General features: G+C 44.6%; 1 protein-coding gene across 4 annotated transcripts in view; it reads right to left on the bottom strand.

The window, feature by feature from the left end:
• Nucleotides 1–935: 935 nt before the first annotated feature.
• MSN (moesin) overlaps nucleotides 936–24,322 on the bottom strand; it is a 185,551-nt gene continuing 162,164 nt past the window's right edge. For 3 of the 4 annotated variants that reach the window (XM_011966282.1, XM_011966283.1, XM_011966284.1), the window contains exons 3-13: nucleotides 15,114–15,209; nucleotides 13,334–13,608; nucleotides 11,856–11,939; nucleotides 11,005–11,151; nucleotides 9,695–9,791; nucleotides 7,434–7,597; nucleotides 5,942–6,072; nucleotides 5,529–5,689; nucleotides 4,262–4,354; nucleotides 3,685–3,909; nucleotides 936–3,146 (exon numbers count right to left, since the gene is read on the bottom strand). In XM_011966282.1, the coding sequence (XP_011821672.1) occupies nucleotides 2,982–3,146; nucleotides 3,685–3,909; nucleotides 4,262–4,354; nucleotides 5,529–5,689; nucleotides 5,942–6,072; nucleotides 7,434–7,597; nucleotides 9,695–9,791; nucleotides 11,005–11,151; nucleotides 11,856–11,939; nucleotides 13,334–13,608; nucleotides 15,114–15,209 (1,638 nt within the window). In that variant the 3' untranslated portion in view covers nucleotides 936–2,981. The remainder of the gene's footprint in view (nucleotides 3,147–3,684; nucleotides 3,910–4,261; nucleotides 4,355–5,528; nucleotides 5,690–5,941; nucleotides 6,073–7,433; nucleotides 7,598–9,694; nucleotides 9,792–11,004; nucleotides 11,152–11,855; nucleotides 11,940–13,333; nucleotides 13,609–15,113; nucleotides 15,210–24,322) is intronic. The other variant, XM_011966285.1, reaches the window with a different exon arrangement.

Below are 24,322 nucleotides of genomic sequence, written 5' to 3'. Positions count from 1 at the left end.
AAAGAAAGAAAGAAAGAAAGAAAGAAAGAAAAGAAAGAAAGAAACAAAGAAAGGAGGGAGGGAGGGAGGAAAGGAAGGAAGGAAGGAAGGAAGGAAGGAAGGAAGGAAGGAAGGAAGGAAGGAAAAGGAAAAGAAAAGAAAAGAAAGGAAAGAAAGGAAAGAAAGAAAGAAAGGAAAAGAAAGAAAAGAAAAAAGAAAGAAAAAAGAGAACATATGATAACTTACTTTTCCTTGCAAGTGTTGGCTTACCAGGAAGGAAACTGGTGAGAGTGCCAGGTCCAGGACAGTTTAGAAGGTTTGTCTGGCCTCAGTTTCCTCATATGCATAATGAGGATAACCATATCTAGGCTACGAAATGTTTTATACATGTTTTATAAACTATAAAGTACTCCCCAATAGCTTTTGTACATACACACACTCTCCACCCTCACTTCACACTCCATTCCCCACTGCCTTCAGAAACAGGACCCAAGGTAGTTTTTCTGACCTTTATTGGCACTACAATATGTGAGAGTAGTAGGAGGTGGGAAAAGCCTGAAGGCCTTCCTGACAAGGAGGCAGGACAAGGCCTGACCACCCCAAGAGAAATCAAGAAATACAAATAAGTATCTCTTAGGTCCCAATGCCAGGCAAGTCCAGGAGCATCACATGGTCAATGCAGGATCCACACCCACAGTAGAAAAGTTGGCCTGGAACTACAGAAAGGGCACAAACTATTAAGTTAGACAGTCCTGTGACCTTGGGAAGTTATTATACTTCTTTGAGTCCATTCTCTCCTGTATAAAATGAGGATAGTCATATCACTCCTCTCCATAGAACTAAGGTATAGATGAAATGAGACCAAAGATAAGACAGTAATATATAGAGTAAATAGAAATTGCAGTGAAATATCTTAGAGCTACCCACTCATACTACAAAGAAAGACTGAGTCACTGTGAAGTCTTCCTAAATTTTATTGGCACTGAAATAGAACATGGATTGAGCATAAACCCCTCCAAAAACAATTTTTAAAAAACCCAAAAAGTACACAAAAAACCCCTGAATACAAAATCTAACCTTTCTCCCCAGCCTCCCTAAGGGTAAGTTACTGACTCTAAGGCAGCTATTAATAGATTGCCCTACAATTCCAGGTTTGAATTTAGCCAATATAGGACATATCACCAAGTGAGTGTCAATAATTCACAGCAATGCACACAAGACTCCTCAAGGTCAGGCACAGAGTCGGGGGTGGTGGACAGGGGAATTGAAGGAAGCTCTAAGCTAGGGGCATTGCATGGTGGGACAGGATGGCCCCTTGAGGACTGAACCCTGGGGAGAAGACAAACAGGAATAATAAAAACAAATAACAAGTACTTTAAGAATGAATTGTATGACCTATAGTGACAGATGACATCACTAATACTGAAAGCTTCTTATATTAATATTTTTGGCAAAATGTCATTTTGTAATATAGTATATGCTTTCCAAGTGTGGGGGTGGTAAAGGAATGAGGCCAAAATGATCCTGCCCCAAGACTAATATCTTCTAATGGTGCATTAGCAAGGAAGGCAGAAATCAGTATTTAGATATCAGTAAAATACATAATACTATAGAAAGAAGAAGAGCACACATGAGACAGAGAAGGAGGTGGATGCTCCTGGGTTGAGAGCAATGGGTGAGGGTGTGGAAGGAACTAGGCCAGAATACCCAGCAGCTCTCTGGTTTACAGCTCCAAGGGACAGAACAGCTGGTGTCAAGACCTGGGTTAGAGGTTTGTCAAAGAGAGGCAGGGCCCAGTCACCACTTTGGAGGGGAGTGACGAGAAGGGGATTTTGGTCACGTGAGAGGGTTGAGTAAACTGGGATCAGGGCACAGACTTCTCTCAGCATATTCAGCTTCTTGCACTCACTCCCTAGTTGAGCCTACTGGCATCAAGCTCTAGATGCCAAGCCCAGGATGGCTGTGGGGCAGGAGCTGTGGCCCAAGTAGCTCTGAGAGGGGAAGAGACCTAAAACCCCTGGCAGGGAAAATACTGAAGCTAGGTGTGAACATATCCTCTCTTTTCACAAGAGTCCTGATGGGGCTGACTGAGCTTTTGGGTACTCATCCCTACTGTTATAGCTGGAGAGGATTTGGGGATTGAAGAAGGAAGGGGCAGATCCCACGAAGTGACCGCAGATCTGGAATAATAAGTAAGGGGTAGCTCTGCCCACAGAGCTCACTTTAGACAGGCCCATACTCCTATAAGGAATTGGGGTAGGATCTTCTACTCAGCCTTGCCAGAACAGAATGGCCTTCTAGTATGTTTGGTGAAGCCTCTTGAAGGCACTGTTTCCCCCATCCACCCTGGGGAGAAATTGAGTCCCTAAAGTCAATGACAAGGCTTATTGAGGCTGAGTTTATAACAGGTCCAATCTGGGAGGTAGAAACAAAAATGACTGAACATCTTTTTATCCCTCAGTCATTACAAAGCCTAAATAACTCTAAACGGGATGGGCACTGGGAGGACAAATTTTAGGTCAGTTGACATCCTGAAGCAGATATCCAAGGTCCTGTCTCATTCCCTAAACCGCGTAATACTCTAACCCTGTAAATCTCAGGACCCTGAAGAAGAAGGCAGTGGTAGGGGAGGGGAGCAGAGCTAGCTTCCAACCTACTCCACACTTGATTCCCATAGGACAACAGTAAGTGTAAGGGTATTTGCAAAATCAAGTGGAAAGTACCTCTGGGCTGGGCAAGTAGGATATTCTAGCAATACAGATTAAATGGAACAGAGAAGAGAAAGGAGGTTCCATTGGCACCATAATGAGCCATTCATTTGCCCAGGGAAGTGGGTGGGGGCTAAGGGGCTAGGTTTGGTCCCATGGCTACACTAAATGCTTGGCATGACTCCAGGGCTGCTCTAGTTAGTGGCTCCAGCACAGTATGAGTTAGGTGAGTTAGGTGTAGGAGTGTGGGGACAAGGAAAAAGGGAGGAGGGGTCCCTAGAGGCTGGGTGCCCATTACATGGACTCAAATTCGTCAATGCGCTGCTTGGTGTTGCCCTGCCGGATCTGGCGCAGGGTCTTGTATTTGTCTCGGCCCAGTCGCATGTTCTCAGCATGGATCATGTCATTGGCAGTCTTCTTGGACTCATCTCGCGCATTGGCCAGCTCCGAAGTGAGGGCCTGTGAGGGTGCACAGGAACACAGAGGTCAATGGCTTTCTCTCATTTTACCTCCTGTTATTTGACCAGACTTCTCTTCTCTTCTGTTTCCTTCTTTCTTCCCCACCCTTTCTCTCTATATATAAATATTGAGTCATTTCCAACTCTGTTAGAACTGCAGTGGGGCAAGAATATTTAAAAAAAAATAAAATAAAACAGACTTAGGGGACCAGCTGATAATGGGTATTCTCTGAGAGTAGAACAACACACCAAAGATTCAGGTGGGAATTTTGTCAGCTAGATATTTTCTTAATGTAAGAGGTGAATGTAGTGAGTGGGAGGTGGGGCAGAGAGAAAATCTCAAAAAGGGAAGAGAGAGCCCAAGGTCTGATTAATAAGGGAGAGGTACCTATCCTTAAAGCTGTCACTTAAGAAAGGCTTGGGCTCCCACACAGCACTGGGACAGGATCTTATACCTATCTCCCATGATGGTTAGAGAATACCATGGGCTACTAAATCAATGCATATAGTCTCCTTGACCCTTGGCCCTACTCGGATACCTTCAGGTGCTTCTGCACACGCTCATTCTTCTCCGCCTCAGTGGTACGTTCCTCCTCACTGCGGTCCTTGGCCATAGCATCAGCCCGTAGGTCAGCACTAGCTTCTGCCCCATTCTCATCCTGCTCATCCTGCTCATTCTCAGCAGGCTCAGCCACATGAGGTGTACTCATGGCAGTCTTCAGCTCAGCACGGGTCTTCTCCAAGTCTTCCTGTACCATCTGGGCCTGTCCAGCGACAGAAGGAGAGAAAGACTTTCAGTGAGACCAGTTAAACTGTGGCATCCTGTATATGCCTAGAATGGTCTGGCAAGAGGCAGGCACCAGGTAGGACAAGACACTTCATCTGCCTGATCCTTAGTTTCTTCAGCCATAAAACAAGAGCAATTGTACCAACTTCCTAAAGGTATTGAAGAACTCCAGTAAGTATTTGAGGAAACCATGAGTACCTTCTCCCATGATGCCTGCTGTAGGAAGTATGAAAGAGGGAGGGAGCCAAAACATAAGGAATCTAAGGAGCTGTAACCTATGCATATGGTACCCATTCCCTCAATGCTTTGTTTTACGCCCTGTGTCTTACCTTCTGCTGCCACTCCACAGCCTCACTCTCCTTCTTCTGTCGGGCCATCTCCAGCTGGGAGATTCGAGCTGTCAGCTCTGCCATTTCCAAGGCCTACGGAAAAATTGGAAGCCTGTGAGAGCTGGGCCTTCTGGTCCTCAGGACCCAGGTGTCTTCAACCCAAGTTCCCCTGGGGGACTAGTAAGGGACCTACTGCTCCACTTGCTTGCTGCCTCAGAGACTCTTTTACCACACCACTTCATTCCAGTCCCATCTTTCCTGACCACCACTTCAAGTCAGAGTTCCCCCACCTAGACTGTAGGCCTCCTGAAGACAAACAATATGCCACCTCTGTCCCTTCCTCATTATCTCTCCCCATGCCCCTCTTGGCAAGTATGCAGCTGGGGCCTCAGTAAAGCTTTGGCCATCACTGGGTCACTTCCTGAAGTGGCAGATCCTTTCCTGATATCCTAGAATGCTCAGGATTCCACTAAGACTCTTCCCAGGACAAGTACAGGAAAGACACTCAAGTGTCACAAGGTGATCTGAACAAGGAAAAAAGCTTATGCACACCTTGGGTAAATCTCCCATGACAGCTTCCTCACGAGAGACAGGTCTTGGTTCCCTATATTCCCACCTCCAACAGTAGAGGGGAAGAGTATATGTCAAGGAGTTTGGACCACAGGTTCTTCACTTCTGTGTCACAGAACCCTTGGAAACTGTGATGAAAGTATTGATGCCAAATGCCCCCAAAATGCATAGACACAGTTGCATGTGATTTCAGGGAGCAAAGCTTTCAAACAGAGGCAGAAATGGGTTCTAATCCTTATTTAGCCACAACTGTGTGACCTTTGGTGAATCTCTTCTCTGAGCTCTAATTTCCTTATCTGGGCATATTATCTCATATGAGGTTAATCCCATAGGGTTACTGGGAAGAAGAAATAAGTAAGGAAAAGGGAAATATTTCCAACACAGCAACATACAGCAGGAACTCAAGTATGAGTTCCTTTTGTTCCTTTCTCCTTCCCTTTTCTTTGCCAGGCCAATCAGCTCAGATACCCAAGGGTAAAGAAAGTGAACAGAAACTAAGGGTTAGGGAAGATCGCAAAAATTCCTGGGCCACACTAGTGACTTCTCAGCTTGCTTCTGAACTAGTTATTTGCTGGAGGCCCATGGAGTGGTAGCCTGCTCTAAAGAGCCAGCATGTAAGCAAAAGTATCTATAAGTAAGTAGGCAGACAAGGAAGAAAGCTCAGTTCCCAAAACCCCAGTCCATCCTACAGCTTTACCAGCTGTTCCTGAGTCTTTTTCTGGTCCCGGGAGGCCTGCAGCAAGGCCTCCTTGGCCTCTTCAGCTTCTTGACGCTCCTTGGCAAGCTTTTCAGCCTCGCTCTGGGCACGCTTCCGTTCCTGCTCAAGTTCCAGAGCCCTACGGGTCTGTTCTTCCAGTTCTGGGCAGAAAAGGAGGGGAGAAGGCAGTGAAGAGCACAGAGATAAAGATGACACACTAGCTTCCTTCCTGGAAATGATCCACCCCAGGACAAAGCTGGCAGAAAGTTCTGAGTTCTCTTCTTGCCCATTCTTTTCCTAGTCTGTAGCCACACCTGAACTATATTGTCTGTGTCTACAGCTCAGGAAGAAGGTTCTCCAGCTCAGAGTCAGGTCTGGAAAAACCCAATCTCCAAGGTGACTCCAAGCCTCACCTTGCTGAGCCTTCTTAGTCTGTTCCTCAATCTGCTTCAGCCTCTCCATCAGCTCCTCCTTCTCCCGTTCAATCTTCTCTTTCTCTTTTTCTGCCATTTCACGCTTCTTCTTCTCATTTTCCAGCATAGCACTAGGGAAGGAGATAAAATGGATAGAACAGGATAGTAAAGATCCATAAAAGCCTGGGGAGGCCAGGCATGGTGGCTCACGCCTATAATCCCAGCACTTTGGGAGGCCGAGGCGGGCAGATCATGAGGTCAGGAAATTGAGACCATCCTGGCAAACACAATTAAACCCTGTCTTTACTAAAAATACAAAAAATTAGCTGGGCGTAGTGGCATGCGCCTGTAGCCCTAGCTATTCGGGAGGCTGAGGCAGGAGAATCGCTTGAACCCAGGAGGCGGAGGTTGCAGTGAGCTGAGATTGCGCCACTGCGCTCCAGCGTGGACAACAGAACAAGACTCCATTTTCAAAAAAAAAAAAAAAAAAAAGCCTGGGGAATTGCAAGTATTGCTGCCTCTGGGTCTCTCAACCCAACCTTCTCAACACACTCAGGGATTGTGAGTTTGGGCCACCCTCCCTTACCTCTATACCTTTGTCCTCATATCACAGCCCCACATAGGCCAGTGTACACGGGGCCCTGTCAATGTGCCCCTGAGTCAGGAATCCTAGCTCTCCCACCAACCCACTGGGTGACCTTAGCTATGTCACTGCTTTGCTTTTGTTCCCCTATCTTGAAAATGGTCCAATAAGACCTGCCCTATATACCTTGTAGGGAGACAAGTTTTGGCTCTCTGCTGGGATGAAGTGCTTCAAGTCCAGTAATCTCTATGGCTAGTGCATCAGTCCTCAGGTCCAAATCTGTCTGCCCTAAAGCCCAGCTCTAGGCTTCTGTTTCCCAGAGTTTGTTACAAATCTGGAATAGGTATTTGCTTTTTCTTGCCCTAGCACCTCTTCCAGGAACCTTCTTATCTCCCTTGGCTAGGTATTCTCCATCTGAGCCCTCAGAATACTTGGCTTACCCTTCTCCCCACCTCTCTTCTATGTTTTTTTCTCCATAGCAATTCTTAACCATCTTATGTACCGCATAATTTGCTTATTTATTATGTTTGTCTCCTCCCCACTAGAATGCTAGCTTCACAAAAGCAGAGATTTTTGGTCTTTTCTTATTCATTGCTCAATAAATATTTATTAAGTGAATGAATGGCATGGCGTTTGTACCTTGAGTTATGTATATATTGTTTTCCCTCTCTCTGCTACTAGACTGAGTAGACTGTGAGGTCCTACAGGGCAGGTTCCTGCTAGATCCAGCTCTGTAAAAATTGCCCCTCAAACTTGGTAAATGTTTTCTGAATAAATGTGAACATTGGTGTCTAACCTCTGATCTATGAAGTCCTAGGTTGGCCTCATGTCCTGACTTAGCAGGCTGGGTACCTTTGAGAAGCTTCCTTGCCCCAGCCCTGGTCCTCCACATCAGTGTGCAGCACCTACCGCTCCATCTGCTTCTGGTGCTTCTCCTCCCGGGCCTGTGCCTTCATCTGCTGCACCTCAATGGTGTCAGGCTTGCGACGGCGCATGTATAGTTCATGGTTCCCCATGCACAAGGCCAAGATACGCTTGTTAATCCGCAGCCGGGGAGCATAGAAGACGAAGTCCTGGTGGGAAATCAGCAATCAGAAAGAATTCAGAGGGCCAGGTGAAGGTGATCTTCTGCCTTCTGAAAAGCTAAATCCAAAAGCACTGAAAAGAATGTTTAATCTAACCTCCTGCACTACAGATGGGAAGACTAATTATCAGAGTGGTAAAGTGACTTGCCCAGGGTCAGACAGCAGGCAGACCGAAGACTAGAAACCCAGGTTTCTTGACTCTGAAACCCGTGTTCTTCCCACAATTTCTTTCAATCTTTGCTTATGAAAGCATCCTAAATTATTCTTAATCAAGTTGAAGGATTCAAACTTTCTCTGCTAATTAGGGAACATGCTAGGTCTCAGGTGACCTCTTTTGGAAGCCAAATGACCCCTGACAATACGCTGGTGGGTGCAGTATGAGTGACTGGACTGTTTCTACAATCTCCTGAAAGCAAATCCTAGAGCCAGCCCCTTAAATCCTTTTTGGAACAAGGCAGGCTGTAAATACATATATAAATACATAAATCTCCTGATCACTGCTTGTCCTGGTTGTTGTTTTTAAAATGAGCCCTTGATCTCAGCTGGCTTTGTTACTCAACTTTTTCTGATAAAAGTTGAGCACAGTAGCAATAAAAGAAAACACACAAGAAAATCCAGTGAGTTTGAGTTTGCTACTACAAATACCACTGGACCAAAGTCACCAGCTGACGGGCTAACCGCCATCTCCTCTGCCACTGACCACACACTGCTACTGTCTCATATAGCTTGGGGTGCAGTGGAGGGAGCACAGGCTCTCAAAGTCAAATCACCTAGGTACAAATCCCAGTTCTACCATTTTTAGCTGTGTTATCTTGAACAAATCACTCCATCTCTCTAACCTCAGTTCTGTCAACCATAAAATTAGTATGCTACTTACTACCTACCTGACCATGTTGCTGAGGGTTTAAGGAGACAACGTGTAAAGTCCCTAGCAGGGAAAGTTCAGACACCTCAGGGCTGGAGAAGAATGGTTGAGCCTTCATGAAAAGGGTCAGGCGCAGTATTGTCACTGGGCCTTGTTGAACATGAGGTATCCCAGAAAAGGAGATACTCAGCTCAGTTTCCTACCCTACCACAATCACCAGCTGTCTGGTCTTGTTAGCTGCAGGCTACTGAGTGGGTAAGAAGTGTGGCGAGTGTGTTAGAGAAATGAGTGAAGTTAAAGCACTTTTTTGGTCTTGGAATGCTCTGGAGAAAAGTCTGAGAGGGCAGCAGTCAAGTTCTACCAAGAAGTTTGTAGGATCATCTTGGGATTTGTACTTCTCTGGTCACAGCCATTTCTCCATAATAAAAAAAAGAAATCAAGGGCTGGGCATGGTGACTCACACCTGTAATCCCAGCACTTTGGGAGGCCAAGGCAGGCAAATCACCTGAGGTCAGGAGTTCAAGACCAGCCTGGTCAACATGGCGAAGCCTTGTCTCTACTAAAACTACAAAAATTAGCCGGGCACGGTGCCATGCACCTGTAATCCCAGCTACTCAGGAGGCTGAGGTTGTAGTAAGCCAAGATTGTGCCACTGCACTCCAGCCTGGGCGACAGAGCGAGACTCTGTCAAAAAAGGAAGGAAGGGAAGGGAAGGGGAAGGGAGGGAGAGGAGGGGAGGGGAGGGGAAAAGAAAAGAGAAGAGAAGAGAAGAGAAAAGAAAAGAAAAAAGAAAAGAAAAGAAAAGAAAGGAATCAAATATGTGAACAGTGTCCACTTTTCGGGACCCCAGGGGCTTGGAAATACGAGATGCATTTGGTTTCCACCCCAGAATCTCAGGGCGGCAGAGACAACGGCTAAGAAGCAGTACTTAACACTGCCTGTGGCTATCCCTCATCCACAGTGAGGGAGACAAGTAGCAGAGTAGAATCAGGTACAGGATGTCTGCTGGCCATTTTTGGCATCAACATCTCCCTCCATTCCCAATCTCTATCTGTGCTTCCTGTTCGTGCATGTGTGCACACACATGCACGTGCACACACACACGCACACATACACACACACACAAACCAGCAAAGGAAGAGAAAAATAGAATAGCATGATTGCTCATTATAGAAGGCCTTGGCAAGTACCCGTCTTGGTCAGAGGGAGGAATCACTCACCGGGGCTTTTTTGTCAATGGGCTTGATGACAAATTTCTTATCATTGAAAGAGATGTTCCTGATTTCACTCCAGGGGAAGCCTATCTTGGGAGTTAGTCTGTAGAAATGGAAACCAATAATATCAGGACAAGGGCAAGACAAGAAGGGCGTAGAGAACTGGTGGCTTGCCCTCACATCACCCCCAAGCTTCTATGTCTCTCTCTCTCTCTCTCTCTCTCTCTCCTTTTTTTTTTTTTTTAAATAAATAGAGACGAGGTCTCACTATGTTACCCAGACTGGTCTTGAACTCTTGGGCTCGAGCGATCCTCCCTCCTCAGCCTCCCAAAGTGCTGGGATTACAGGCATGAGCCACCAAGCTTGGCCAAACAAACACTTCTCTCTGGGGGAGGTAGACTCGGTGCCAGCTCAGCCAGTGTCATCACATGCCACCAGGTCAGTTGCCAGCATTGAGTTCACTAAAGGATCTCCTGATACTACAACTAACATATGATTCCTTGTCTCGAGTTTGTTTTGTTATGTTTTTGTTTGAGGCATGGAACTTGTAACAATTCCTCAAGGGAATCCCCAGCCCTATTTAACTGAGTTTCTTCTATCCAAGCTTACAAAAGTTAGAGAAAAAGTAAATAATGAACTCCAAGATTCAGCAGTTATATGGAACAATAATCTATTGATCTCCATTCTCACTAAGAGCACACCAAGTGAAAAATATAAGCAAGTGAGATAAGGCTACAGTGAGAGGATTATAGGCCAAAAGCCATTTAATTATCACAGGAGACTAATCATAATATATCTCGATAAGACAGTCTAGGCCTGCACAAACCAATAAAAACATAATGACTGTCACATATATAATTTTAAGTTTTCTAGTAGCTACATGAAAATAAGTAAAAAGAAATGGATGTAATAAAATTTTAATAAGTTTAATTAGCCCAATATATCTAAAATATTATCATCTGAACATGTAAATAAATATTTTAAAAAATACTAAGACATTTTTGCATTCTGTTTTTCACACTAATCTTCAAAGTCCAGTGTGTAGTTTACACTTACAGCACATCTCAATTCAAAGTAGCCACATTTCAAGTGTTCAATAGCCCCATGTGGCTGGTGGCTACCACAGTTGACAGTGTGAGTCTAGTCAATACAGGATTTAGAGGCCTAAGGAAAGTTGTGAAATCACCTGGGCTGGACTAAATTAGGTAGAAAAAGAACTGAGGTGGGACCCAAGAGCTATGGCCTTGCTCCTTGATGAAAAGTGAGCCCTAGATGTTAACATAACCTAAATAAACTAAAAGAGATCTGAGATATACCTGTCATTCTGCTCATAGATGTTGAGACCCAGTGCATCCACCCCCAGCCACAGCTCTGAGCCTTTCTTGTTCTTGATGCTGAAGTAGTTCACACCATACATCTCCAGATCTTGAGCAATCTTCAGATATTCCAGGACAGCATCCTCCCTAAATGACACAGTTGGGGGTCACAAAGTGGGGCTTGTGAGTCAGACCCAAGGAGAGAGAAAGCCTGCTTACTCTGTACTTCTGACAAGTATCTTGCTATCAGGAGTGGGAAAGGGGACAAAAGGCAACCAGATGATGGAGAACAGAGCATAGCATGACTTTTGCAAAGCAAAATCTCCTAACAAAAACATAGGGTCTGTGCTCCCAAAGGGAATAAAGATGGGCTGACCCTTGCTGGCCTCTGGCATGTTGGCTGCCACAGAAGCAATTTTCTTTCTCTCATTCATTGTGACAGCCTCTTACACATTCTTAGCAGGGCTCAGAATGTGGTTATGGCAAAATGATGATATTTGTCCTTCAACTAGACAACCCTCAAAAATGCTTTGCCATGTTTAAGAGCTCCTTCCTTATTTCCTTCTGGTAGGGGGCGGGGAGTCCTTGGTGGCCCAGTAGCTCCCTGGACATCCTGAGGTCCCCTCCATTTCTTGATAGTCAAAACTGTTTGTGCTATCAGTTACCACCATTCAGCAAAACAAACAAACAAAAAACAACCTTATAATGGTCCTAGTTTGCCTTCTATCGTCCCAGTTCCCTCTTTCTCCAACATCTACCAATGTCCCTTGTCATCTGTCTCTTCTCCCCAGAACGCATTCTCATTCACCCTATAAGGGAAGTGGGGCCCACCACTGCTTGGGCAAGCTTACCTGAGCATGCCACGGTGTTCCTCATGCCACACCTGGATCCGCTCCTCCCACTGGTCCTTGTTGAGTTTGTGCTGTTCCAGGACTCTGGAAAGACAATGGGTGATGAGTAGTTTAAAGCGCAAAAGTCCCTGTGCAGGAGAGAAGGGAAGCCCATTTAGCTTTCTAAGGGGCTGATGCAAAGAGGATGTAGAGTCAGCCAACTGAGGTCACACCGGAAGCAGACTGAAATTATAGCTAAAAAGGTATTAAATTAGACACAAGGAACTGCCTGAAAGGTAAGAGAGCTACAAGAATGGATGATCAAAAACAACAAGGGGAACACCTTCCTTTGTACCTTTATCCACAAATCAAATGATGTGCTGTGGTCCCTAAGTATAGCAATAAAGCATCAGGAGTTTGTGCTGACTTGAGGGGCTAAAAGTAGGGATGGACCTCATAGACCCAGGTATACTCTCTCCTAGATCCTCTTGGGACCAACAGTCTATGTTTATAAGAATACTGCTCAGAAATGAAAGAATGGCCTTTGGCTACAGAGCAATGAACTGAGTCCTAATGGCTTTGAGAAAAACCAACAGGCCCAACCTCCAAGACCTACTAGATTATAAACAAGGTTAGCTTTAAACATGCCATCTCAGATATCATGGCAATGACTCAGGGAGAGTCCCCAGGGTACAAGCACTATCCCTAATATCTTATGAGTGTGTTGTACATATATGCCATAACTCCAGTGGGACTGAGGCTCCCAGAATGAAGCAAAGCTTTTCCTTCTAATCCAAAAGACTATGGAAATGGCCATTGTGTATAGTTGGAAAAAATTTAGTGTTAAAATATTAAGGTGCTAAGCTTCCAGGTCTGGCTCTGGGTCTGCCTCAGATGAGCTGCAGCAGATGGGGAAAGTCAGTGTGAGTACCTCTGCACCTCTATTTCCTCGGCCAGAAAATAAGGATAATGCCTGCTTTGTTCATTTTGTGTATTATTGTGATGCAAAAACAAAAATAATGAGGGTTTTAGAGCTTTTGACTTTGAAGTTTACAAAAGGAGAAAGCTCTGTACACTAGCTGTAAATATTAAAAGACTATTTGAGTTCTCCATGTCCCTGGTTTGCTTATTTCTCTCTCTCCCCTGTGAACTTCTGATATAAGAGATCTAAATCAGTAAAAAGAACTGAGAAAATGGAACCAGGGAGGGGTGAAAGAAATTACTCAATCTCTGGTTCTACATAAGCACCTGCCTCCCGGGTAATAAAGTTCTGTAATCAGGCAGACAGAGGGGAAAAAAGGCTTTTTATTTGGAAAGCCAGAAAAATAACAACAGAGTATGACACTATATGCAAATGTCTCTTGAGCAGCATAACACAGTCTTCAGACAGATCCCAATGGAGAGGAACAGATCTGGCATCCCCTGTGGGGCAGGGATTGGTCAGCTGTGGGCTGCAGCCCTTTATGGCCAAGGCAAAGGAGGGCAGGGAATCACCTCACCTCTGTGGGAGCAACTTGTCTCCGGCCAGGTAGCCAGACTTATGCACCTCCTTATTGAAGTCGCCATACTTAGACTGGACAGCATACGAGGCCAGCAGCACAGCAGTCTCAGGCGGGCAGTAAATATCATCATTGAGAATACCCTCTTTCACTTGCAGAAAGAACAGGCGCTGAGTGATGTCCTGAATCAATTCCTCGGACACATCCTCAGGATAGAACTTGGCACGGAACTTAAAGAGCAGGGGGCTTTCCTTCCGCACGTCCTGGGCAGTCACCTGGGAGCAGTAAGGGTTATGGACTCTCAAAAAATAGGTTTTAAGGGTGACAGAGTGGCTGTGGGGTAGGGGAAACACACTGAAAGATCATCAATTTGCATAATCTTAGACAGCTGGGTGGCAACCCCCTGGTAATTAAGAAAAACAATACATTACTTTCACTGGGGACTGAATCCCATGTCTGTAATCACTTTCTGTTGGGAATTTCTTCCTGAAATTACCTTAATACCGACTGATGATCAGAAGTCTTCAAACCACTTTTGTCTGACTATATCCAACTATCCCCAAATTCTGAGAGTAGGAATAAGCTCTTCTTTTCAGCTTGTCTTATAAGTCTCCTCCAATTTCATAAATTAGCAAAGTAAGGACTAGGATATATGACTAAGGATTGAGAATTGGCTAGACAAGAGCACAAATTAGACCATTTTTTAAAGCCTGAAATGGAATACTAGTGGCTCTACACTTGTCCAGCAAAAGATTCAACTTTTTAGGAAAACAAGACTTTACCAGCAGAAGGTGGGGTACCTACTCCCTAGACACAATCAGAGAAACAAACTGCAGGACAGTATGGAGACTTCTAAGGACAAGACCAGCCAGTCTGAGGATACGAAGATGGAAGGCTACCAGGTTCTTGTGGAGATGCTGCTTGGGGTGGAGAGCTTGCATGGACTCAAACCATTCCATTTGGGGTCCAACTGAGGTAAAAGGTCAAGAAAGAGGGAAACATCTATATGGGGTTCAGATATCAGTTGACTGCTGGAGAAGGTGCAGCATAAGACTGTGAGATCTTTCAGATTTTTTTTTTTCTAGTTCAAGAATCTGTGGCTCTTTTTGACAAATCCCCGGCTGAGCACAGTGGCTCACGCTTGTAACCCCAGTACTTTGGGAGACCGAGGCAGGCGGATCACAAGGTCAGGAGATCGAGACCATACTGGCTAACATGGTGAAACCCTGTCTCTACTAAAAATACAAAAAATTAGTCGGGCGTGGTGGCAGGTGCCCGTAATCCCAGCTACTCGGGAGGCTGAGGCAGGAGAATGGCATGAACCTGGGAGGCAGAATTTGCAGTGAGCTGAGATGGCACCACTGCACTCCAGCCTGGGCGAGAGTGCGAGACTCCTTCTAAAAAAAAAAAAAAAAAAAAAAAAAATCCCCTAAAGCCATTGACTTTGGAGAGATGAAGGGGATACCAATCCTCTCTTGGAGAGCCACTAATGGATTTGATCCAAAACAAGTCAAAGTTCAAGCTAGTGTTCCCAGTAGAAAGAGTCTCTTCTTCTTTGAATGCTGGCCATTGTTGCTGTTAGAAGTCAAAGTGGAGACAGAGCAAGAGCTTTTACTTGCCTGAGTCCTCTGTCCTTATTCTGATCCAGGTGGTCAACAGACCACCCAGTCACAAACACAGCCCTAGGTATCCAGGATTTGCCAATTAGCACATGGTACCCTCCCAGGAATGTTCTGGAAAAGAAAAGAATTCTAAACCCAACCGAGGAATAAGCAGTTACCTTCTTATTGAGTTTCAGCCAGGTGGAGAAACCTTTAGTGTCCTGGTACTGCAGACCAAAGAACCAAACTTCCCTCAAGCCAATAGTTTTCACCACCTAGAAGAGAAAACCAAAACAACCAACCATTGATTGAATACCTCCTCTATGTGACACAAAGTTTGACACAAAGTTTGAAGTCAATATGATATCTGCCCTTAAAGGTTTTAAGGTGCTCAGGGTCTGGCAAGAAAATACACTTGGGCAGCAATCAAGAACTGATGTCGACATCTCTCTGCACAAAGTACTGCTGGGGTAGGAAAGGGATCTATTACTTATGAGCACTGACACATACCAAGAACCTTACATCCATCATCTCCTTTAATTTTCCTAATATCCCTATGCTAGACTTATATTTAGGCCCATTTTATAGATATCAAAAACAAGGTTCGAAGAAATGCCCAAGGTTCAGGTCATGAGTGACAAAATTAGGGTTCAAACCATGTCTGTTTGACTCCAAATCCATGCATATCCAGTGATTTCTGCCACCTTCTCCCTCCCTCTACAATGTCATGCCACTTTCCACTTCCATGATGGATTAAAGACTGAATGTGGAGATTGTTGGATTAACTCCTGCATCTTGTTCTCTTGGGTTGCTCCCATATATCGTCCTTTATCCTTAGCAACTGGGGGTAGTACCCACACCCTTAAGACTGAGTTCCATTTACAATACCCCAAATAAAGAATGTTTGAGAAGATAAAACAGGGACTGTGAAGGACTCTGAAGCATGGCTGTGCCTGGGTTCTGAGAGGATTTTTTCCAACCCTGATCAGAGCCCAGTCATGATTCCTCTTACACAGGTTTAGGGTGGACCTGAGGGTAGAAATAGGGTAAGTACCTCAGTGTAGTAGCTGAGGTGCTCCCTGTTGTCCTGAGCCTCCTGGCTGAACAGTGGGCAGGAAAGGGAGGCTTGCCAAGAGAACACAGATGAGCTCTGTTCTCTAGTCCCTGACATTAGCATGTTAATAGTCTGGCTGTCAGCTCAACCCCAGCATACCCACCCCTGTCCCTGTTGATGGCAGCAGTGAAGCTGAGCCACATCCTAATGAGGTCAGGCTGGCCTTAGGCAGTCTTCTTTATTTTGTTTTTTTGGGGGAAGGATGCAAGTGGAGGGTAAGGGTAAGGTGAGAAAGAATCACAGAAATATACCTAGAGATGGAAGCAGGGAACAAGGACCCAGTGTTGCTGATGTCCTTCCCTTATGAACGAATTAGTATCTCCCTTCAAAATACACACACACACTCACAAAGACACACATATACACACCAACACTGTATCCACAAAGTTTCTTTTATGGATCCAAAGTCAGGCCCCACGGTCACACCCTGAGTTTACAATCTAGAGCTTCAGAGGCCCCAAGGAAAAAAGTAGCTCATATATATTAAGCACCAATCATGTGTCAGGCACTGAACAGTAAACAACCCTGTGAGATAGCAACATATTATAATGAGGAACTAAGGCTTAAAGAGGCAATGCATCTAAAATTACAGAGCCATACAGAACCATGATGTGTCTGACTAAATAAAGCTTGTACCTTTTCTTCTCTAGCATGCTATCTCCTAATGCCAAGTACTCATACGAGCTTAGGACTCCTGAGCTTCTCAAGTAATTAATTGTCTTGTCTCTCTTTTAGCCTAAATATCCCATCCAGATAATAAACTTTGATTACTTCTGCATCGAGATATGCTTCCTGGCAAGCATACAGACCCAAGCAACAACCACTTTGGGGAGAAGCTATGTCCCCCTAGTCATCAACCTCCACTGCTTACCAGGTCACCCTTCCCTTTCATAGCTTGGATCAAGTATCAGGAAACCTGAGCAAAATGTTCATGTCTGTCTCCAACTGGCTGTATGATATTAAGATGGCACCTTTCCTCTCTGGGCCTCACCTTCCTTATCCATCCAAATTGGGGAGTATGGCTTCAGTGATCTCTTTCTTCTCTTAAGTTCTATCATTGTACTAATTACAGTACAAGGTTATTTTGCAGATGGTTAATAAAAATAATCCCATTTCCCAACTACCTCTTGCTGATGTGGATAATTAAAAACATGTTTAGAAAAGATCAATGGGGTTGGGAGGTAATGAGGAAAGTTCAAAAGGCTTCCAGAATTCAATGGCTAGGTGAGTCCCCGACTCTAAGTCAATAGGCAGCTGGAACTGCCAGAAAGTTTCAGATGGAGAAATGTGAATGCTTATGTTGAAATGTAATATTGGCTTTTTGCAGAGGATGAAGGTAGTGGGTGGGCGTGAACAGAAAAGAAATTTTTAAAGCACCTCTTATATCATCCTAGATCTAAACAGGGCCCAAGGCCCAATGAACATTTCTAATTATTTTCCACAGGGTTGCAGAAGAATAGTGTGTCCAGATGCAGTTGGTGGGAAGAGGCAAGATCCAAGAAACAATCCAGCTGAGAGAGAGACAAAAAAAAAAAGAGAGGGAGAGAGAGAGAGAGAGAAGACCCACTAAAGATGCTGAAGAGAAGATGGACCATGAGGGCCAGGATATTAGGTCATGGGGAGAGAACAGACTTGGAACAGAAGTAGTGGAGCAGTGCCATGGTTTGGATGTGGTTTGTCCCCACCAAAACTCATGTTGATGCTTCATTGCCAGTGTGGCAGTGGTGGGAGGTAGAATCATTAAGAGGTAGTGTGTAATGAGAGGTGTTTCAGTCATGGGGACCCGTTCCTGTGAATTACTTGACCTTTTGTCACATTATGAAGCAGCACAAAGGCCCTCACCAGAGGCTGAGCAGGTGCTGGTGCCATGCTCTTGGACTTTCCAGCCACTACAATTACAAGACAAATAAACCTCTTTTCTTTATAAAGTACCTAGCACCAGGTATTTTATTATAAGAACAAAAAATGGGCCAGGAGTGTTGGCTCATGCCTGTAATCCCAGCACTTTGGGATGCCAAGATGGGCGGATCACAGGGTCAGGAGATCGAGACCATCCTGACTAACACAGTGAAACCCGGTCTCTACTAAAAATACAAAAAATTAGCCGGGCATGGTGGTGCGTGCCTATAGTACCAGCTACTTGGGAGGTTGAAGCAGGAGAATCGCTTGAACCCAGGAGGTAGAGGTTGCTGTGAGCTGAGATTGCACCACTGCGCTCCAGTGTGGGTGACAGAACGAGACACCATCAAAAAAAAAAAAAACACATAAAATGGACTCAGACAAGCAGCAACTGATCTTTGCCTGTACTAACTTGTAGTTAGTACAGTTTTGTACTAATTGTACAGGCTCAGAGACTCCACGACTGAAAGGAAGTGAGGTAGGCACAGACTATGCAGCCAGTCCCAGAAATCCCAGGAGTGAGCCCCTTAGCCTCTTTTTGCACCACATTGTCTGTTTCACTATTGGGTGGGAGTAGGGGTGTGATAAGAGAAGGTGGATTGGCCAGGCATGGTGGCTTATGTCTGTAATCCCAGCACTTTGGGAGGCCAAGACAGGTGGATCACCTGAGGTCAGGAGTTCAAGACCAGCCTGACCAACATGGAGAAACCTTGTCCCTACTGAAAAATAGAAAAGTAGCTGGGTGTGGTGGCACATGCCTGTAATCCCACGTACTTGGGAGGCTGAGATAGGAGAGTCGCTTGAACCCAGGAGGTGGAGGTTGCTGTGAGCCGAGATCATGCCATTGCATTCCAGCCTGGGCAACAAGAGTGAAACTCTGTCTCAAAAAAAAAGAAAAAAAAAAGAGAGAGAGAAGGAGGATCATGGTGACTAAAGTAGTTCTGAGATCCATAGTAACTGAGGAGAAGTTGGACAAAGTAATACCTAAAGCGTTATTTAAAAAAAAAAAAAAGAGAGAGAGAATTCAGGCTCAGTGGTGGGGGGAGGGGGAGTGATCTCTCTGAGCACTGCCTCTTCCTTTGTGAACATAAAGAAATCAGAAACACAAATTTTCCACTTCCTTAGGCTCTAGGGCTTAAAGAGATGAGTAATATCTCTCAGCCTGCACTGAAGTCCCAAAGTGAGAAATTGAGGACGTGGCGGGAAGGAAATATGGTCTGAAATCAGAATTGAAACTGAAAAAGAACAAAGAACAAAAATGGATGACTCCTGACCCCAGGCTACAAGGAAATCTCTAAGGTCCATGCGGGTGCTATGAACCATTTTATCAGGCAACTCTAAACCCCTTTTCCAAGCCAAGTTTTTCTTGCTTCCAGCTTTGCTTCCAGTTGAGACCTCCATTCCAGAAGAAAGAGAAACATTATTTTCAAGTGAGAGCTTAGCATATAGCTTCCAGTTCCAGGAATAACCTCTGTGGCTCCAGTGACTAGGGTCCTTATCATTCCACTCTGAGAAATGGTTCTATCCCTGAGGAAAAAGAAAATTCTTTATTGGCTCCCTTTGACCCGACAGCCAGCTTATCTGATCTGAGCCAGTATTTCTCAAAGCTCCCATGGAAAAAGTCCTTAAGCAACAGAAAATAATGAATGCATATACCAAGGGACACAGTGGGTGTGGTAGGATGGGGTAGGGGGAGATAATAGGTAGATGGCTGTAAGCCAGCTATAATTTCTTTGAAGCCTCAGGTTTAGTTTTAATTATTTGTGCAAATTTTATATTCTACTCCATAAAGGATGAATTTTAAAAATTATTGCAAGTAAAATTAATGCTCTAGAATACTAAATCACATTCATCTCATAGCTTTGTGTACCTCTTGGAACCTGCCACATACACCTAAAGAAACTAGGACTTCAGTTAAGACACTAGCTTAAGAAACTGGAGGCTGTGTATTCTACTCAGCTCCATGACTGTGGAGAGTTACAGTGTTCAAGCAACAAAAACTGGAAAACTGATGTCCAGTGAAAAGAAAAGATCTGCCTCGGAATAAATCCTCATTAATTATCAGGAGCTTCTGGAAGTAAGAAAAAAAAAAAAACTTTTATCTCCTTTTGTCATGTGGAGGCAACCTACATCTGAGGTCTGTAAAGGGGAGGGGAGATCAGGTCAGCTTAGGAGCCCAGAGATTCTCTTCTTGAATCCCCCATGCATTTATCTGAGTAAACAAACTAGTGATGACATCAGCCACTTCAAAAGCCCAGAGCATGGCCGGGCACAGTGGCTCATGCCTGTAATCCCAGCATTTTGGGAGGCTGAGGCAGGCAGATTGTTTGAGCTCAGGAGTTCGAGACCAGCCTAGGCAACATGGTGAGACCCCATCTCTACTAAAAATACAAACAGATAGCTGGTGTGGGCACCTGTGGTTCCAGCTACTTGGGAGGCTGAAGTGGGAGGATCAGTTGAGACTGTGGGGTGCGAAGGTTGCAGTGAAATCACACCACTGCGCTCCAACCTGGGTGACAGAGCGAGGGAGTAATGCTGGAGCCACAAGAGAAGAACTGTGCGAGAACAATGTGCAAAATTGCATCAATGCCCAAACACCTGAGACCCTCAAGATACCATTACAGATCTGGCAGCATCTACATCAGCCACCCACCTGAAAGCAAATTATTGCACCACTGGAAAGTACCAAGATGGGCTACCACTAGTGCTGTTTCTGTTATTACACGTTGCCTGTGGCCAAGTGGTCACCTGCTCTATAACACAGAACATACTCAGCTGAGGTTCTAAGTTTATTTCTTTTATTGTTTTTTGTTTGTTTGGAGATAGGGTCTTGCTGTTACCCAAGCTGGAGTGCAGTGGTGCAATCATAGCTCACTGTAACCTTGAACTCCTGGACTCAAGTGATTCTCCAACCTCAACCACCCAAGTAGCTAGGACTACAGGCATACACCACCATGCCCAGCTAATTTTTAAGTTTTTGTAGAGATGGGGTCTTGCTATGTTGCCCAGGCTGGTCTGAAACTCCTAGCCTCAAGTGATCCTCTCACCTTGGACTCCCAAAGCACTAGGAATACAGGCATGAGCCACCATGCCCAACTTAGCTAGGGTTCTAAGTTTTGGAAGCAGGTAAAGCGGAAGAAGGTTCCAGAGGACAGTTGACCAAAAGCATAAGAAAAACTGGAAATGCTATGTGCCCTGGTTTAAGCCCCAGCTATACCACTTCCTAGCTATATAACCTTAAACAGATAATTTCACCTCTGTAAGCCTCAGTTCCTCATCTGTAAGATGGAGATCCTCCTACTACAATAATAGATGTTAGTTATTTTATAAAACGAAAGATAAAAAGGTTTACTGTCCTTATTGCAGAGTATTCAAGTACTAAGTACTTTACTGAGCCAGAAGAACTTCCTGATTTCCTAGCTCCCTCATCTGAACTCTCAGAGCACAGCCACCTACTTTAGTCCTTAATAAGAACCACCAATATTAGAATGCTTGGTATGCGCCGGGCATTTTACTTATTTGAGGATTAAATCACAAAATCTCTGAGATTAGAGTGATTATCATTTTACTAAGGAAAGTTAAGTACTGAGAGGCTAAATGAGCCATCCAAGGTCACACAGCGAAGTAACAGGACAGAATTCGAACTCAGGGCTGGTTCTAAATCCTATGTTTTATATACCACCTCATGAACCTGAGCCTCAAGGGCGTTTATTTCATTCTTTGTGGGTAGAGAGTTGCATGTTCCTTTCTATGCCTTTATAGGTAAGGAACTCAAAGTTCCTGAAGAACAGAGATGGTGTTTGACAGTGTAGACCTTCAGTCAATATTGAATGAATCAGTAAATAGATGAATGAATCGATGCTGTGAGATTTCACCTCTGTCTTTGAGCACTACCCTTTAGTGGCACCTAGGTAATCCAAGATCAAAAGCTTTAGAAGTTGAAGCAAGTGACAGAATCACTATAGCAAAACATGTTCTCTCTCCCCTCTAGCTGTAAGCACACTCACAAGAAGAGAGGTAAATGAGAGAAACTATGAGCCCTACTTCCCTTTCCCACCAGGCCCTAGACCTCCTCAAGCTATGGCATCCCATTGTTGCCTATTATTTATTGCTAGTGCCAAGGAGTACTTCCTCTTTGGTTGGCTTCCTCTCTAGTCATCGGCCAGATGACTGCTGTGTTCCAGGATGACTGTAGAGCTTTTGCCAATTCCTGCCAAGGAGTCTAGCTCCTTCCTCCCAGGCCCAGGCTCCACCAGGAGGGCCTCCTTGAATGATGGGTCCCAAAGGTCAGAGAGAACGGACTTCCTCCGTTATGCCTCATCAAGTTAGAGAGAGAAGAGCTCACATCCTCCAACTGCCTATGAACACATACCTCTACTGATTCCTGACCTGACCTGCCTTGGCCTCAAGAGGGCCAAATGCTCAATTCCTTGAGTTCAAATCTTTTTCCCTGTATTTTTTCACCTGTGGGGTTCACCTCTGTCCCTCTGACTTACAGAATGTGACTACCCCTCTCCTTCTTATGGCAGTCCTTCAGAGGTCTGAATACAGAAAGCATATATTCCTTGAGTCTTCTCTAAGTTAAATACTCTCAATCACCCCAAACAGAGTAGTGCAGTGCAGGAAAAGTATAGTTTTGTGATCAGAGTTGTATTCAAAATTCATATCACAACTTACTAACTACATGACCTAGGGTATGTTCTTTCACCTCGCAGAGGCAGGATCATTGTGAGGATTAAAGCGCCTAGCCAGGGATAGTCCATAGTATGTGTTGAATAAATAATACTTCTCAAGATAACAATGATGGGAAGTCATGGACTTCTTGGTTTCCAAGTCTCTCAAAGGCTTTGTTTTGGAAGCAGTAGCATTCAGAACTAGCATACCAATCTGGCCAGGGTTCCCTACTACCTGGGCTTCCCTCAAATCCACACCCACAGCACACAAACCAAACCAACACTAACAAAAACTACCAGGCACTGAGGTTTTTTGAAGTTAATAAACCTCTTTGTTCAAGAATTTTTCTGCCCCCCACAGGCTCCAAATCATGCCTTCCTCACCCTCCACAGCCATCCCCCTGCAATGCACATACACAAAGCCCCCAGTGTTGAGGGTAGGGGATGGCATCATCTGGTTTGGGAGGGGGAATTAGAATCAGGGCTCTTGGAAGGAGTATAGGTAAATGTCAAAGGAGCCTCTGGCTCCCAGCTGGTCTGTAAAATCTGCACTGACTAACCTCCTCCCTCTCTAATAGCTGCTACCCAGAATGATAGCAAAACATCTATCTAAAACAAAGGGCCCAAAAGCATATGTATTCTATGGACACCTCCTCTCTTTTGTCTTAGAGATAGTAAGAAGCCTGTCAAGGAAGAGATGATCCCTTGCCAGCTAGCCCTACCTCCTCACATATGCCAGCAGCTGATCATACTCAGGTGACGCATTTCCCTCCTTTTTACAGAAAAGGATTGTCTGAAATCCCAATACTAGGAACAGAAATGGGAGAGAAAGGGAGATGGAATGCACAAATAAATGCCAGATAAATTTTTTGAGAGATAACCAGATTTGAGAAACAAGTTAGGCATTGTACAGATGAGAAACTGAGGCCCAAAGAAGGGAAATGTTTGTATCACAGGGAGTTAGTGACAGGGCCAGCCCTAGAGCCCAAGATTCATGGCTGTCTATTCAGGCCCTTTTGACTTCACTAGACTGTCCCTTTAAAAGTTCTCCAATATAACCTCCTTGCGAAGGGAGAATGAAAAGCACAATTATAATTCGAATGCATTTAGTCATTCCAGACTAGCACCGTAATCACTTGTGAGCTATGTGAATGTAAGCACATTACTTGAATTGTAGTAAACTTATATTTAAATATTCCTCAGACTAATTTGTATTTTCACAAATTAAGTATCAATGATTACACTTTGCCATTCAAAGTAAAACAAACACAAAACAAACTCCAGAGAAGTAAATTCCACCTAAATCTAAAGTTAGATATTTTGAGGATCATTAAGCCCATCTCCCAACTTTCCCAATTCTAGATTATTTTTCTTCACTTTTTTTTTTTTTTTTTTTGAGACAGAGTCTTGCTCTGTCACCTAGGCTGGAGTACAGTGGCATGATCATAGCTCACTGTAACCTTGAACTCCTGGGCTTGAGCAACCCTCCTGGCACAATCTCCTGAGTAGCTGGGACTATAGGTGTGCACCACCATGCCAGGCTAATTTTTAAATTTTTTGTAGAGACAGGGTCTCACTATGTTACCCAGGCTGGTCTCGAACCCCTGGGCTCAAGCAATTCTCCCATCTCAGTGTTAGGATTACAGACATGAGTCACCACATCACGTCAACTCCAGCTCAATTAATAATACAAGAAGCACAA

This window comes from Mandrillus leucophaeus, unplaced genomic scaffold, assembly GCF_000951045.1.
Source record: "Mandrillus leucophaeus isolate KB7577 unplaced genomic scaffold, Mleu.le_1.0 Scaffold753, whole genome shotgun sequence".
Taxonomy (NCBI): domain Eukaryota; kingdom Metazoa; phylum Chordata; class Mammalia; order Primates; family Cercopithecidae; genus Mandrillus; species Mandrillus leucophaeus.
The sequence above is the reverse complement of the archived record's forward strand: the minus strand, read 5'-3'. Positions and strand labels throughout refer to the sequence as shown.